General features: G+C 45.7%; 1 protein-coding gene across 1 annotated transcript in view; it reads left to right on the top strand.

Moving 5' to 3' along the window:
- The window catches only part of LOC308576474 (venom factor-like), a 57,497-nt gene that overhangs the window by 33,719 nt on the left and 7,429 nt on the right, over positions 1-16,349 (top strand). Inside the window, exons 25-36 of the mRNA XM_081175841.1 lie at positions 251-326; positions 1,717-1,879; positions 2,385-2,480; positions 4,639-4,789; positions 6,060-6,223; positions 7,487-7,645; positions 7,840-7,990; positions 9,520-9,574; positions 11,299-11,386; positions 12,412-12,498; positions 13,451-13,556; positions 15,179-15,268. Coding sequence (XP_081031967.1) covers positions 251-326; positions 1,717-1,879; positions 2,385-2,480; positions 4,639-4,789; positions 6,060-6,223; positions 7,487-7,645; positions 7,840-7,990; positions 9,520-9,574; positions 11,299-11,386; positions 12,412-12,498; positions 13,451-13,556; positions 15,179-15,268 — 1,386 coding nt within the window. The remainder of the gene's footprint in view (positions 1-250; positions 327-1,716; positions 1,880-2,384; positions 2,481-4,638; positions 4,790-6,059; positions 6,224-7,486; positions 7,646-7,839; positions 7,991-9,519; positions 9,575-11,298; positions 11,387-12,411; positions 12,499-13,450; positions 13,557-15,178; positions 15,269-16,349) is intronic.

Genomic DNA, 16,349 nt, shown 5'->3' with positions numbered 1-16,349 from the left:
ATCTGGCCCGCGGACGGTCTGGGAATGAGCGTGTTTTTACATGAGTAGAATGTGTTCTTTTATTTAAAATGCATCTCTGGGTTATTTGTGGGGCATAGGAATTCGTTCATTTATTTTACCCCCAAAGTATAGTCCTGCCCGCTACAAGGTCTGAGGGACAGTGGACTGGCCCCTGCTGAAAAAGTTTGCTGACCCCTCTAAGCAGCTGGAGCAGCATTTCAGAGTTCTGTTTCTCCTCCTCTCTTTCTAGGTTACGCCCAGCAGATGGTTTACAAGAAAGCAGACCACTCCTATGCTGCTTTTAAAGACCGCAAGGCTAGCACTTGGTAAGGGCAGTATTCGTATGGCTGTATACTTTCAGATCTCCAGTAGACTTTGCAACAGCTTTTCCCCCTTGCATACTATTGACCATCTAATATTTTCATTCTCTTGCTCTCGCTAGCTAACTCTTCACCTTTTCCTTCTCTTCACTCCTTTTGGCATGCTTTGTCCAAAATGCCAATTCCCTTTCCCCCAGCAGTGCCATTTTTTTGTCTCGCTGCTCCCTACCATTGGAACAATCAGATATTTCAGGCAAAAATACCTAATACAGCATCCATATTTCCAGCTACTCAGTGTTCCAAAGCTCTACCCCAATGCTAGAGGTGGGGGACATATTTGTCCACTTTGAATTTTAATGTGAACCTACCAAATTTTCACTTCCCATTCCAGTATGCATTGAAACATAAATTATTATTATTATTTTACCAACTTTGGCTAGCACAACAGCTACATCTGTACTTGTGCAGGGACAGCCTTGCCACTGTGACTCAAGGATTGGTAACTTCAAGGTTGGACTGCTATAATGCGCTCTGTATGGGGCTGCCCTTAATTCTGGTCCAGAGCTGCAGCTAGTGAAAAACGCAGCATCTATGCTACTCAGAAGTATAGTCTTATTTTATGGACTTTACAATATGGACCTTACTCTTAGCATTGGCTGTCAATAAGATTCTGGGTCATGTTGAGAGTTTTGGTCTTGACCTACAAAGGGCTAAGCAACTTGGGATTAGGATACCTGAAGGCATCTCTCTCCTTACTGTCACCCATGAAACCTCAGTTAACAGGAACCAAGGGCAGGGCTCTCTCTGTGGTGGTCTGCTAATTCCGGAACCACTTTTCCTCTGAGTTTTGGCAAGCCCTCACATGAATGGAATGGCCTTTCAGTGTCTATTAAAACCACACCTGTGCTCCCAGGCCTTTGCTTAATTTCATAATGTTATAATATATTTATATATTTTTATTCTTTTCTGGGTCAGCTGCATTTCATTCTGTGCCGTGATCTGAATGTTGGATGGTTATTTTTAAATCATTCTATATTATGTCAAGACATCATCTGGAAGGTGATCTAGAAATGTTTTAAGAAATAACTATTCCTATTTTCCTAGAGCAGATTGGATCTCTGTGTTATCAACAACCCTTTTAAAACTAAAATAGTAATGTAGTTATTACAGTCTGGATTTTATGCGTTTCATTTCCTTTTGACCTCGCTGTTTACAGTACCCCCCGTACCATGTGTATTTAAACCTACACTGCAGGATAGGACACCCTGCATCTGACGAAGTAGACTCTAATTCACAAAAGCTTGTGCCACAATACATTTTCTAGTCTTTACAGTGCTAAAAGGCTCTATTCTGTTCATGATCAGATGGTTGAGCTGAAGCATCTTATTCTTTGCAGGCTAACAGCGTACGTCGTAAAGGTCTTTGCCATGGCTTCCAAAATAGTGAACACTATTAACAACGAGGTGGTCTGTGGAGGTGTGAAGTGGCTAATTCTGGAGAGGCAGAAACCAGATGGAATTTTTCATGAAGATGCCCCTGTGATCCACGGAGAGATGGTGGTATGCTTTCTTTCTGCCGCTTGTCCTTTCTGATAATAAATCCATGTATTTTCTGGTTCCTAATTCAGAAGAATCAGTTGATAGACTGTCTTGCAGGCAGGTGGTCCTTCAAGCCTTTTGTCCAATGACAGTTTCCTGCAGGCCAGTTTCTTTATGGAGGGGTTCACAAAGAGGACATGGTGGTGAGACACACCCCTACCTACCGCTGTCGCTGCGTTACTTTTCTGCAGTGCTATTGTTGTGCAAACCACCAAGGCAAATAGCTTCCCAGGGGATATGCAATCTGCAAAAGATGGGAGAAAGCGGAAGACATCTTTTAAAATACGTTGGGTTCTTAATTTTCTAAGGTGGTCAAATTTCTGGTATGTTCAGGCTTGCTTCCCCTGCCTCCACACCACCCCCAACTGCCTGTACTTCTGAGCTATGTTTTTGGTGGGAGATCTGTTTGTGTGAACCAAACACATTCAATTGTTCCTGCCTCCCCCCCCCCTTTGCTTCCTTCCAGGGGGGTTATAAGGGCGCTGAACCAGATGCATCATTAACTGCTTTTGTCCTGATTGCATTGCTGGAGTCCAAAGACATCTGCAAGGATCAAGTCAATGTAAGTATCCTTGAAGTGGCAAGAGACATTATAAGGTATGGTCACCTTGAAAACCAATGACTTCCCTTCTTCTCTCTCCGTGGTTCATTTTGCATACCATACATCCTGCATATTTCACATGAACTAAACCAATTTGGTAATCCATTGTTACACCCATCAAAACTGATTTACACTGTTGAATTTATCTTAATGCTACCAGCGTTTTAAAATCAACACAATTTTCACTCATATATTTAATAAACATTTCCCAGTCTTCTTTAAACGTACATTCTTCTTGTTCTCTTAATCTATAAATTAAATCTGCAAGCTGCGCATATTCCATCAGTTTAAGTTGCCATTCTTCTTTCGTTGGGACCTCGCTTGTTTTCCATTTTGGGGCTAACAAAACACAGGCCACAGTAGTAGCATACACAAATAGTCTTTTTTGACACATGGAAATTTCCCTCTGAACTATCCCCAACACAAAGGACTCTGGGTTTTTTGGAAAAGTACTTTTAAACATTTTTTTCCAATTTATTATATATCATTTCCCAATACTCTTTTACAACATAATCACATTCTCAGTTTTTTCTCATGTTGTCCACTTTTTGCTACTTCCTCCCTCTTAACCTAGTCATAAGCAGAACCATAACCTTAAAAGCCTTTGGGACTCAAGGGAGCGACTAAACTAGCACGCCTGTGCTGCATCATGCCTTCATTTCAGTAAGGCTTTGGGTGCCTTTTAGTGAGTTGCATAATCGCTCTTTCCCCCCATGTAGCGCTAGCTCACAGTTTAGGGGATGGGGAGCTGAAAGGAGAGCAGAAATTGGAGACCACTTGCAGTGATGTAGTGGTCAATAAGCAGCCAATATGGTGAGGTGGCACTGTGGGTTAAACCCCAGAGCCTAGGGCTTGCCGGTCAGAAGGTCGGAGGTTCGAATCCCTGCGATGGGGTGAGCTCCCGTTGCTCGGTCCCTGCTCCTGCCAACCTAGCAGTTCGAAAGCATGTCAAAGTGCAAGTAGATAAATAGGTACCACTCTGGCGGGAAGGTAAACTGCATTTTTGTGCAGTGCTCTGGTTTGCCAGAAGCTGCTTAGTCATGCTGGCCACATGACCCAGAAGCTGTACGCCGGGTCCCTTGGCCAATAAAACGAGATGAGCGCCACAACCCCAGAGTCGGCCACGACTGGACCTAATGGTCAGGGGTCCCTTTACCTTTACTTTTATGGTGAGGTAGAACCGTCTTTCCAACTCCAGTATCACTGCAGTTTAGCTGGATGGGGTTAGTCAGGACAGCAGCGAGGTTGAGGTTGCTCAGGCATGCCACTTGAGCCAATCCTGTGCTTCCACCAGTGAGCTTATTGCAGCCCAGATGCTGTCACCTCCCTACTTGAACTCTATCCAGGTAAGCTGCAGTGACAGTGACACAGGCTGCTGCTTGCCGATGGTGGTGGTGAAAATCACCAAAAAGGTTCAGTGTATATGTGTGTTTCTAACTGACGGGTGGCAGCATGGTTTTCTGTTTAGTTTTGGTGATGGAACTCCTCATTTCCCTTCAGAATTTAGCATCATTCCAGATAAGAATAGTTATCTCCATTGATGACCACTTTTGCAGCAGAAATGAATCCCCTCCCCCTCCTTTGCCTGGGGCCAACACTGTCTCTGGGAGGCAGTGGAAGCGCCACTCCTCTCTCCCCAATGGGCCGCCCCATATTTCACTAGCCACAAATGGGGTTGCGAGAGAGGAGAGGGCATTTTGGCCTCACCTTTCTTCAAGCCCAAAGCACCATACAATTATGATAGCTGCAGATATTTGTGTGTTTTACATCTGGTTAGATGTGACTTAATTGGCTTTTGCTTATGGAAGTTGTCTTGGGCATTTCTATAGGTTTTGAAATTGGAAAGTTGGGGTATTAATCTATAAACGAGGAAGATTATGGCTGAGATAGCTGCATAAGCTGGTCTCTGAGGATCTGCTGCCTGCCGTAGGAGTGCCCGTTTGTTCCCATTATGCTTTGCTTGTATATTGTTTGTATATTTCTAAACCAAAGGAGACTGATCTCAGTAGTGCTTCCCCTGAAACTTCTCACTGCTCAGAAGCGCAGGAGCACATAACAATGTGTTTCCTTCCCCAAACACTCCTAACATATCTACTTCTCTTGTCTTCTCTTTATCCAGATTCTAGAGAGCAGCATCACCAAAGCTTCTGAGTATTTATTAAAGCAATATGGGACATTGCAAAGACCTTACACTGTGGCCCTCACAGCTTATGCTTTAGCCCTGGCAGGAAGGCTTAATGATGACAAGGTACTCATGGAAGCATCAAGAGGTATGTTTGTGGCAGCACACTCAATGCAAGAAAAAACATGGTCAGGTTTTGAAGATGAGCTGCTCATGCATAGGCGCCGACTCCATGGGGCTTGAGGGGGCTCGAGCCCCCTCAAAAAAATTTTTGGGGGGGCTCAGCCCCCCCAATAATCTCGGGCGGGCGCCCTTCCAGCAGAGCGCCGCCGCCGTCCCCCGCCTCCTCCCCACCTGCTCCTTCGCCAGCCAGCCAGCCGCGCGCCCTAATCGGAGAGCCCCGGCCGGAAATCCCGCGAGAACAGGGGAATCCCGACTGGCCACACCTCCCAGCCAGCCAATCGGCTGGCTGGGGGGGCGTGGCTTGCCCTATTTAGGGCCGGAGCCACTTTATTTGCATATTCATGAGCTTATTTATTATTCATGAGCTTTCCCGGGCCCCCCCAATATTTTTTCTAAGTCCGCGTCCCTGTGCTCATGTAAGGAGCAGCTTGGAAGACTTCTAGGAAGGAGGACAGTGGCAGCAGCCAGGCCAAAAGCAGCCCGTAAGCGGCTGCCCTGTGGGAACTGGGAATGCTTTCCAGAGTACCAAGAGAGTATATCCTGACTCCATGCACCCTTCCCTCTCCCTCCTGGCAGCCTTGTTCCTTCTGCTGTTGGGGAGAAATGGAAAGGTTGTGTCTGCAGAGCAGCAAGAGAAGGAAAGGGCCCCGTGGTGGTTGTGGGTGCCAAATGAAGCCAAATACAACAGTGGAGGGGAAAGGGACTTTTTGCTTTTGCTTTACTTGTTGGAAGGGGATGCATGGGCTGACGAGGAGAAGAAGCAATGTGTGAAGCCTGAGAAAGAATGGCTGAAATGCTGTGTGGTTGTGGGTGTTTGTGCTTGTGTGGATGAGCCTCAGGGCTGTCTTTTAATGGTTGCTGGCTTCTTCCTTTAAACAAGGGGGATGGTCTAGATGACACTTGGGATCCCTTCCAATTCTACCATTCTATGACAAATGAATGTTTTGTTTCTTGCACTGGTTTTCAAAATTCTGTGACTTCATTAATTCTCTTCCATAGCTGTTGTAAATTTGTTCATAAACATACCATAGCATCACAGCAGCTTGGCCAATGGCTGGGGGAGGTAGGAGACTTGCAGGCAAGTGAGAGGCAGTTTTTAGTTTATAATGTATTGTATAGTACTTTGATAATCTCTGAATGGAAACTGGTGGGAATTGGGTGGGTCCTTAGCACACTGAGCTCATCCGCCCACCGGGATTTGTTTAATGAGGATCTGTTTCATTGCTGGTATATAGATAAGAATCGCTGGGAGGAATATAATGCTCGCACCTACAACATCGAAGGCACATCCTATGCTCTGCTGGCCTTGCTGAAAATGAGGAAATTTGATGCTGTTGGTCCCATAGTCAAGTGGCTGACAGAGCAGAAGTATTATGGAGGGACATATGGACAAACCCAGGTGATTGTTTGCTTTATTCTCTTTCTGCTGCTGCCAACAGCAGTTGGGCTGCTTAAAAACTGAACTGTAGCCTGTATTTGCACCTAGTTCTTAGTGCTCAGCCTGGTCTAGGCTATACCACTTTAGTTTGCTGGTGGGGGCTCTTATGATAGAATGCTTTACCTGCAGAATAAAAGGGATGCGGATGGAGCTGTGGTCTAAACCACTGACCCTCTTGTGCTTGCTGATCAGAAGGTCAGCAGTTCGAATCCACACAACAGGGTGAGCTCCCATTGCTCTGTCCCAGCTCCTGGCAACCTAGCAATGTGAGTAGATAAATAGGTACCAGTGCGGCGGGAAGGTAAACAGCATTTCCGTGCACTCTGGCACTTGTCAAGGTGTTCTGTTGCGCCAGAAGCTGTTTAGTCATGCTGGCAACACAACCTGGAAAGCTGTCTGTGGACAAACGCCTGAAAGCAAGATGAGCACCATACCCCAAAGACTTAACCGTCCAGGGGTCCTTTACCTTTTTACCTTTACCTGCAGAATACAAAACAATTCCCTGCCTATTTGCTCTGATTTAGCACTAAATAACATTTTTTCCCTGGGAAAGGACTGGGGCAAGGGAAAGATTGCTCAGACCCATGCTTTCTAGGAAGAAGGACATAAGAAAGTGTGGAGGAGCCCTAAATTAGACATGCCTATTAATTTTGGCTCTCCAGCCAAACAGTATGGCCTGGACTCATCTAAGATGCTGCATGTGCTATGATTCTATGTGTGTAACAAGGTTTGTTTGTGCAGTGGGGCTTTTCTAGAGGATTCGGGGAACTCACAGAACAGGTTTATGGGGAACAGGTGAGGGGGAGTCCCATTATACCAGTACAAATGGTTCTGTGTAGTCACTTAGAGCTTCATTGAATTCTACCCTGTGTACAGAAATTCATATATTAGGGGAAAGTTAACAGGAATGCATATATTAGTAAAAATAATACACAAAAGCACACTATATTAGGAGAACCTATTTGTAAAAATGTTTCAGAACACACACACAAATGTCAGTTAGGAGAAATTTTCACCAACTTACAAGTTGTTGTGGAAATTTGCAGAACTGAATTTAAGTTTGGGGAAATGAGAAACTTGAGAGAGACCAAAATTGACAGATTTGTCCCTGAGTGTGCTCCAGTTTCCTGGTAACCTCCATTAGCAAACTGTCATTTCCTCTATGTCTAGGTGGGCACCACAAGCTGAACTCACTGAACTCCCATCTTCTTCCTCCCATTTCAGGCAACCATCATGGTATTCCAAGCTCTTGCCCAGTATGAGATCGACGTCCCTACCCATAAGGACCTGAACTTGGATGTTTCTATTAAACTGCCAGAACGTCAAAATCCATTTACTGTCAGGATTGAGTATGCGAATGCCCTCGTTACCCGGTCAACAGAGGTACAGCATTGTTTTTACTTCCATTGTCTCCTAAGACACATACACATTAAATGTTTATTTATTTGTATCCCACCTCTAGTTCAAGCCACGCTACAACAGGGGGGGGGGAAACAACAGTGACAATAATCAGTACAATGACATCAGTCAGTAAAGAACACAATCCAAAAGCATACTAACCCTCTTTGTTTCTTTAGACCAAGCTCAATCAAGATTTCACCGTGAAAGCAACTGGCACAGGAAAAGCAACTATGACTGTTGTGACGGTATATAATGCAAAGATACGGGAGGAGGCAGAGCAGTGCAAGAATTTTTCTCTGCGAGTTTCTGTTGAAGATGTCCCACTGTGTAAGTTTGAGTGGTGGGTTTAGATTTTCTAGAACTACATGTGCTTCCCAGAAGACTGATGGGCTAGGGGATTGTTTTCTGAAATCAGTAGAATAATAGAATTGTAGAGTTGGAAGGTACAACAAGGGTCATTCAGCAATGCAGAAATCACAGCTAAAGAATCTGTGACAGATACCAACCTCTCTTTAGAAACCTCAAATGCAGGAGAATCCATCACCTTCTGAGGTAGTCTATTACGCTGTCAAACAGCTATCACCATCAGAAAGTTTTTCATAATTTTTAGAATTCCCTTTATTGTAATTTGAAACCCTCTGGAAGAGGAGGAAACAAGCTTGCTTCGTCTTCCATGTGGCTGCACTTCAGATACTTGAAGATGGCTATCAGATCATCCCTCAGTCTTCTTTTCTTCAGACTAAACATACCCAGCTCCTTCAACCATTCCTCATAAGGCATGGTTTCCAGACCCCTGATCATCTTATTTGCCCTTCTCTGCACACATTCTATCTTGTCAATATCCTTCTTAAACAACGGGACCCTGAACTGGGCACGGTACTCCAGGTGTACCTGTACAAAGAGTGGTCTTGCTTGTTTATCTACTGCTTAGAGAAATTCGTATAAAATTAACCAGGTGAATATGGGTAAAATGGTGCAAAAAAAACCACATTTGAAAACTAGGTCAGGGTACAGAGAGAAGAAAAAGGCAAAAGGGCTTGGAAAAGGAAGGTGAGGCAATGCCAGAAGGAGGGATAGTGCAAGATTTACCCAAGAACAATCCTATAAATAGTTGTATCTTTTTAAAATATTAGGTAGGACAAAACAAACAAACAAAGAATTCAGACAGTGATGAATCGTAGTGTGCCCTGTATAATCTGCCAGTCTGAACTGAGACACTGCTTGGCTTGTTCAATACCACTCACTCTAATGGTCCCAGAAATTGAACTTTGAACAAGTTCTCCAAACAACATCACAAAGCACCTCCAGGGAAGAGAGCACTGCAGACTTCAGATGTTAAAATGTCCAAATTGAACAGCAATTGCAAGGGCCAAGCTAGATGTGACAGTAGCAAATGTTTGTCTAATTGTGTGTCTGGGATGGGTGGGTCTGGTGTTAAAATAAGTAGGGACATATGGGTAAAGCTGCATAGACCCCCTCCTTCCCCTCCCCTCCCCTCTTTGCACTCATTTGCCCCAACTCCTTTTCCCCGACCCCAGTCCAGTTGTGATACTGGAAGCAAGCTTGAGACCAGAGAAGTTGTTGGACTCCAAGTCTCATCAGCCGCAGACAGCATGGCAAGTGGTCCCATCCCATGGCAGGGATGAAGGGTTGTGGTCCAACAACATCTGGAGAGCCCCACATCCCCAGTCATGACCATGACATTCTTTGGGAAGGGGCCTATTAGTTGGATAGGCCAGCAATGACAAGTATGGATCTTAGTTGGACAATCAAGCCTGTGTTACTCTTTTTTGAGTCACACTGCAAGGAATTTCCACAAAGTGACTAATTCTTTGTGCTTCCCCCCCAATTACAAGTTAAAGGGCAGGAAAAGGGAGCCAAAGGAGCAGTCAAGATCAACATCTGCACCAGGTGAGCATTTGGGGCTTTCAAGATAGACCTGGGTCACCATCACTGAACATTCAAAGCAACGACTAGGAGAAGCAGAAATTGTTGCTTAACAACCATAGGCTTCTCTGGTTTCAGGAGTTTGAGATATTTGGATTTGTAGGGCGGTTGACTGCACCATACTCTCTGGGCTTATCTGCAGTTACCTTTCCTTCATGCTTTCCAGGCATGGCTTGAACTTTATACAGTGGTGCCTCGCAAGACGAAATTAATCCGTTCTGCAAGTCTCTTCGCCTTGCGGTTTTTTCGTCTTGCGAAGCATGGCTATTAGCGGCTTAGCAGCTTAGCGGCTTTAAGAAAAAGGAAACAAACTCGCAAGAACTCGCAAGACGTTTCGTCTTGCGAAGCAAGCCCATAGGGAAATTCGTCTTGCGGAACGACTCAAAAAACGGAAAACTCTTTTGTCTTGCGCATTTTTCGTCTTGCGAGGCATTCGTCTTGCGAGGTACCACTGTAGCTTCATATCCAAGTGCTCTCCCCCCCCCCCAAGATTTCCCCGCGAAAACCCACTTTTACCACTGAATTGGAGCAAAACCACAAAGCTCCAGGGAACACTTGGACACGGAGCTTTGAAGCATTGGCCTGTGCCTGGAAAGTGTGGGGCAAAAGGAAAGCATGGATAAGCCCTCAGCCTGGAAAAGGAACACAAGATAAAGGAATGGTTCCAATTCTGAACACCAGAGAGTCTACTGAAATAGCTAAACAATCGAGATTTTAAGCCACGGTAGGTTGCTCAGTTGTGGTTTTGCCGTTTGTATTGCACACCTACATAACCACTGTGCATCAAGCAAGCTGTCCAGGGCCGTCTTAAGCATATCCGGCACTGTGGTGCAAAGATCCCTCCGACGCCCCCCTCCCCGACAACTCCAAAACAAGGGACGGGGCGGTAGAAAATGTCCTCTGCCTCCCCCACTGCCCTGATCCCCAGCGTGGTGGTGGCGATTGAGCAGGAAAATGTGCTGGCGGACATGCTCTCCAGTGTCAGGGCGCCAGAGAAGGCAGCCTGGGAAGGCTGTGCGCCGCCTTTCACCAGGAAGCAGGAGGAGGACAACGACCAGGAGCAGGGCTGTCTTCAGCAGCTGCAGAGGCTAAGCCTCTGTGGGGATCGCTCTCCTCTTGCGGAGGCTTGGGAAGGAAGCTGCATGCCCACCAGGCATATAGTTGGCGGGGCACAGCTGGCAGACGTGCAGGGAAAGGGGAGGCTGCCGGCAAAGCTGCGCAGCTCCCCCACTCGCTAGGGCACCCCTGGCACAACGAACCACTAACACCAATGGGAAAGACGGCTCTGGAGCTGTCCAAATTTTTTTAAAGGAAAAAAAGAGCACAAACAGGAAGTGTTCAATGACTTTTGCCCCAAATAACAGAAAGAACACCTCTTCCCACGCCAGCCTGCCTGTTTGTTAAGATCTACTTGGTGGAGTGAGGTTCACATACAGTGGCCCACAGAATGGCCTTGCGAGGCACACCTTGCCTTTGCATTATTTTCATTTAGATGGGAGGGAGAGGCACACCTTTTTGTCCCGATGAAATGGACAGCGATGCTATATTTTCACTTCTGCTGCCTGTTCTGCAATTGCAATTGACTTTAGCATGCTGGTTGACATATTGTTTTAAATTGTTATTGTTAATTCTGATGTTAATGGCAATGAAATCCATTCTGGCCTCATTTTCCCTGTCCCTCATTCTAGGTATCTTGGAAAGGTTGATGCTGCAATGTCAATCATTGATGTCTCCATGCTTACTGGCTTTTCACCTGACATTGGAGATCTTAAGAGGGTAGGCGAGCTTTCCTTGGCACTGGAGATGACTGCTTCAGTTGTTCTTTGAGAATATTGCACTAGAAAATTCACTGCAGTCAGCAAAAAAACTTGGAATTAGATCCACAGGAAGAATGGATTAGGGTTTGTCATAAATGTGCCACCAGTTCTCCTGCTATGAGGCAGCAGCTTACTAGACTGGGTGAACAGAAGATCATAGAATCATAGAGTTGGAGGGGACCCAAGGGCCATCTAGTCCAACCCCCTGAAATGCAGGAATCTCAGCTAGAGCATCCATGACAGGTGGCCATCCAACCTCTGCTTAAAAACCTCCAAGGAAGGAGAGTCCACCACCTCTCCTGGGAGTCTGTTCCATGCAGGAATTTCAACATTCCTCCTGCCTTGGGAGAAATGACTGAGGGTTCTGTGGAATTTCCCTAAGAAATTTCTCTAACCGTATGAAAATTCATCCTACCTCTCTTGAAATCCCTCAGATACATACCATATTTTTCTGCGTACTGGATGAGGTTTTTTGACACAAAAAGGGCAAAAAACTGGGGTCGTCCAATACACGGATAGTAGCATGGGGGGGAGATGCTGCTGTGTGGGGGGAGCGATCTGGGGGCACTGGCTGGCAGTGCACAGCGTCCCCCGATGCTGCTGCACATGGGAAGCACTCCCTGGATCGTTTCCCGCGCGCAGCAGCATGGGGGAAGGTGCCCTCCACCCAACCGGCTGGCTGGAGCGCAACTTCCCTTGATGTGGTTGTGCACAGGAAATGATCTAGGGAGTGTTTCCCGCCTGCAGCTGCGTGGGGGGAGAGGCTCAACAACTTTGGGCCATCTCCCCTCATTTTCTTAAAATTGAGTCCCCCAAAATAGGGGGGAGTCTTATATATGGGGGCGTCTAATAGACAGAAAATTACGGTATATTGAGCCTCCAAATTTCCTCTAGATGAAATGCTCTACCCCTGAGGGGTTGCATGCTTGGGTTAACTCCAACCCTTGGTGCCAATGATGTCAATTGTTCTCATTCTGTGTTCAGCTTTCTGAGGGAGTCGACAGATACATCTCCAAGTTTGACATCAACACCGTGTCTGAAAAAGGGAACCTCATCATTTATCTGGACAAGGTAAATACTTGCTGGAGAGGTTCTGGGAATAACTGGCATAACTAAATGTAACTGTAGCTAGACTAACACTGGTGTGCATCTGTGAGTTAGAGGGTGGGTTATGCATATACATATTACAGGATTTTTTTTATTTTCTTGAGCTGGCACAAGAAGCATTTTGTCTTCATGGGCATACACACTAGTCCCCGTGTAATTTGAGAAGGTGTTATCATTCTGTATTTTGAATCATGAGGTAAATTATTTGCTTCAGGGTGCCTAATAAGCTTCCTGGTTCAGGCAGGCCTTAAACACAGGTCTTCCCAGCCCAAAGTAAAGGCCGTTGTGTATCTTTTAAGAATAGCTTAGGACTTAGACACGGGTGGCACTGTGGTCTAAACCACTGAACCTAGGGCTTGCTGATTGGAAGGTCGGCGGTTTGAATCCCCACGACAGGGTAAGCTCCCGTTGCTCGGTCCCAGCTCCTGCCAACCTAGCAGTTCGAAAGCACCTCAAAGTGCAAGTAGATAAATAGGTACCGCTCTGGCGGGAAGGTAGACCGTGTTTCCATGTGCTTCTCTGGTTCGCCAGAAGTGGCTTAGTCATTCTGGCCACATGACCTGGAAGCTGTATGCTGGCTCCCTCAGCCAATAAAGCGAGATGAGCGCTGCAACCTCAGAGTCGTCCGCGACTGGACCTAACAGTCAGGGGTCCCTTTACCTTTACCTAGGACTTAGGAAAAGCCACATAGTGAAATTCTATCTTAGAGCTGTGTAGTGTAGGAGGAAGCTACAGTTGGTAGTTTTTTTCTTTTCTACACACAACTCTTAAAATTATAGGAGCACTTTCAGGTTCAGTTTAGGTGCACAGTCTTAGGGTTTAGAAATCATGAACGTATGGAGCTTGTATGGATTTTCTTCTCTGGTGGAAGACTGGCACCCAAAGACTTGTTTTTTCTTTTCTCTTCCCATCCTAGGTTTCTCATGAAGAAGATGAATGTTTGCAATTTAAAGCTTACAACTATTTTGAAACTGGTCTCATTCAGCCTGGATCTGTCAAGGTGTACAGCTATTATAATCTAGGTAATGGCAACGTCGGGATAAGTTGAAAGCTGCCCTCAGTTGTGCATCTTAGGGCCTGATCCCTACAGCTGTGTGTAAAACTGGGACTTTGGGCTCTGGTGAACTTGAGGACATAAAATACAAGCTGGATTCTCTTAATATTACATACAGCTCTCCCCGTGGACCCAGCCAGATAGGTGTATTGACCAAATAGCATGCACATAACTTTTCTGAAAGTCATTTTGGCCCCATTTTATGAATGCAGAATTGAGCAATATATCACATAAAAACATCAAAAGGTAATGACATGAGAGCAGAGACCCACAAGTAGCGCAGCTCAGCAACATCCAGCCCTAAGACATCCCTGCTCTAAGCAGCCAGATACAGTGGTACCTCATGTTACAAACGCTTCGGGTTACAGACTCTGCTAACCTGGAAGTAGTCTCTCGGGTTAAGAATTTTACCTTAGGATGAGAACAGAAATTGCACGGTGGCGGCGCGGCAGCAGCGGGAGGCCCCATTAGCTAAAGTGGTACCTCAGGTTAAGAACAGTTTCAAGTTAAGAACGGACCTCCAGAATGAATTAAGTACGTAACCAGAGGTACCAATGTATACCGTATTTTTCTGTGTATAAGACTAGGTTCCCCCCCCCCTCATAAATCATGTCAAAAACTAGGGGTGTCTTATATGCTGATAATGCTGAGGCCATTTTCTTAAATCTTAGTCCCCCAAAATAGGGAGCGTCTTATACATGGAGGCGTCTTATAGACTGAAAAATACGGTAATTTCCTTCCAAGGGCAGTGAACAAAACCAGGGTGGCTTGGCCCCTGGTTTCCTCCTCTAGCACTAACCCACCCAGGGTGTGTGGGCACATAGGAAAGACAGAATACTATAGAAACGTGAGTAATTGTCCTAATCAGCTTTGCCGCAGCATGCAAGAGTGGATTTTTTTTGTGGCTTCTTGGGCAGGATGGGCCTATCCCAAGGTATTTTGCCAAAGAGCTCACCTGCTTGATGGGATACCTGCTCTCTCTTTAAGGTCTCTCTCGGTGTTATAGTGCCAGGGAGGGTGAGCTGGCCACTGACAGGCTCGACCTGGGCTGCCAAGCCCTTTTAACTGAGCACTGGTGGCTCCACCAAACTCAGATCGACATCTGCTGAAAATATTTGCCCACAGTCTCCCTTGTAATGCAATTGTCAGAAAGAACAATAAACCACATTTTTCAAGTGACTTCTGAATTATATCTGCGGTTCCTTAGCCACGCTTAAGCCCAGGAACTCCGGGGTCCTTCGTGGCAGCACTGTCTGTACTGAGGAGCATGACCATTTGTGCATAGGTCAATTTGTGCAGCAAAATACACTTCCAGCCTCAGACCGTTACCTGAAGAATAGAGTACAGAACTTGAAGAGAATGCTGGGGTACTACTCTCTCCTTTCCATGTGACCATTTAAAGAAACCTTCTTCATGGGTTTCCCTGCATTAAGTCAGGGTGATGTATCACTAATATTCCGCTTGGGAGAAATGGGTCATTTCCTAAGGCTTATATTATGGAATCAACCCCCCACCAGGGAATTAAATCGGTGAGGCACACAGGCATGTCAGTGTGGAAGTAAGGACCTCTCTTTTCATTCTTCCTTTCAGATGAGCAATGCACCAAGTTCTACCATCCCTCCAAAGGGAGTGGCCTCCTCGATAAGATATGCCATGGCGATGTTTGCCGGTGTGCTGAAGGTAAGGCAGGGGGCGAAGCAGAGATGCTGCTTCCAGTCACCCAAACACAGCTCTGGAGATGCAGGGAGGGTTGGTCAGCATGGAAACAAAGGTCCTGTAGACATTTGTGATTTCTGAATTACAGGAATTAATCTAGGGTGTGTCCATGATCTAAGGTGCCATAGCAAGGGATGGGGTTGCTATTAAAAGAACCAGGTCTTTACAAGGTTTTGTAAAATCTCTACTGATGGGTTTGGACTTGGTTTGAGCTCTAGCACTTTATATTATCTGATGAAAAATAGCAAATTTTTCAGCTGGAGGGAGCGGCAGGTTCCTTTCTTTTACATTTACCAAATATATATTTCAGTGTATAGTATATTTATAATACTAACGGATAATGCACAATAAAAATAATCTAAAATACAGTCAGATGCCACAATAATATTGAATATATTCCTTTTTCTTGAAGTTATAATTAACTTCAAGTCTCTACATACCATCTCCTAAAATATGACAACCCTCCCAACAATTTTATTTCAGTGTCAAGAAGGTGTCAAATAGTTCCATTTTAAACTTTTGTTTGATAAATGTAAAAGAGGGATTTTTCAAAGCTGAAAATTCTTTTTAACAGGCAAAGACGTCACTAGCCTCACAGTTATATATATACATAAAATTGTAGGGCTGTCATCAGGGTGCAGTTTGAGTGGATGAAGACAGGCAGCTGCTCCAACTCCAGTATGATGGCAGTCAGGCAAATGGGAAGCATGGGTGGCTGGTGACTCAGGCAAGAAACACCTGCAGCGGCCTGTAAAATGCCACTGCGGCAAGGTTTGACAAAGGAGGGCTGGTGTTTCAGAAAACCGCTCTAAGAAGCGCATGCCCACCTTCAAAAGGTAGGATGAGCTGTGGCGGACGAGGGAGACGCTTGGACAGGGCTGCGGAAGGAGGGGGCAGTTTGGGGCAAGCTATGAAAGGAGAGGGTGGGACGAGCCATGAAGGGATATTTGGGTGAGCAGAGGCGGTTTTAGAGTGGTGTGACCATTGTGGTTGCACCGTCCGCCGCACTGCAGGGGGCGCCAAAACGGGGTACAGCAAGCAGGGG

The sequence above is a fragment of the Podarcis bocagei genome (assembly GCF_964188305.1).
Source record: "Podarcis bocagei genome assembly, chromosome: 17".
NCBI classification, from domain to species: domain Eukaryota; kingdom Metazoa; phylum Chordata; class Lepidosauria; order Squamata; family Lacertidae; genus Podarcis; species Podarcis bocagei.
Note: the sequence above shows the minus strand (reverse complement) of the source record. Positions and strands in the feature narration are given on the sequence as shown.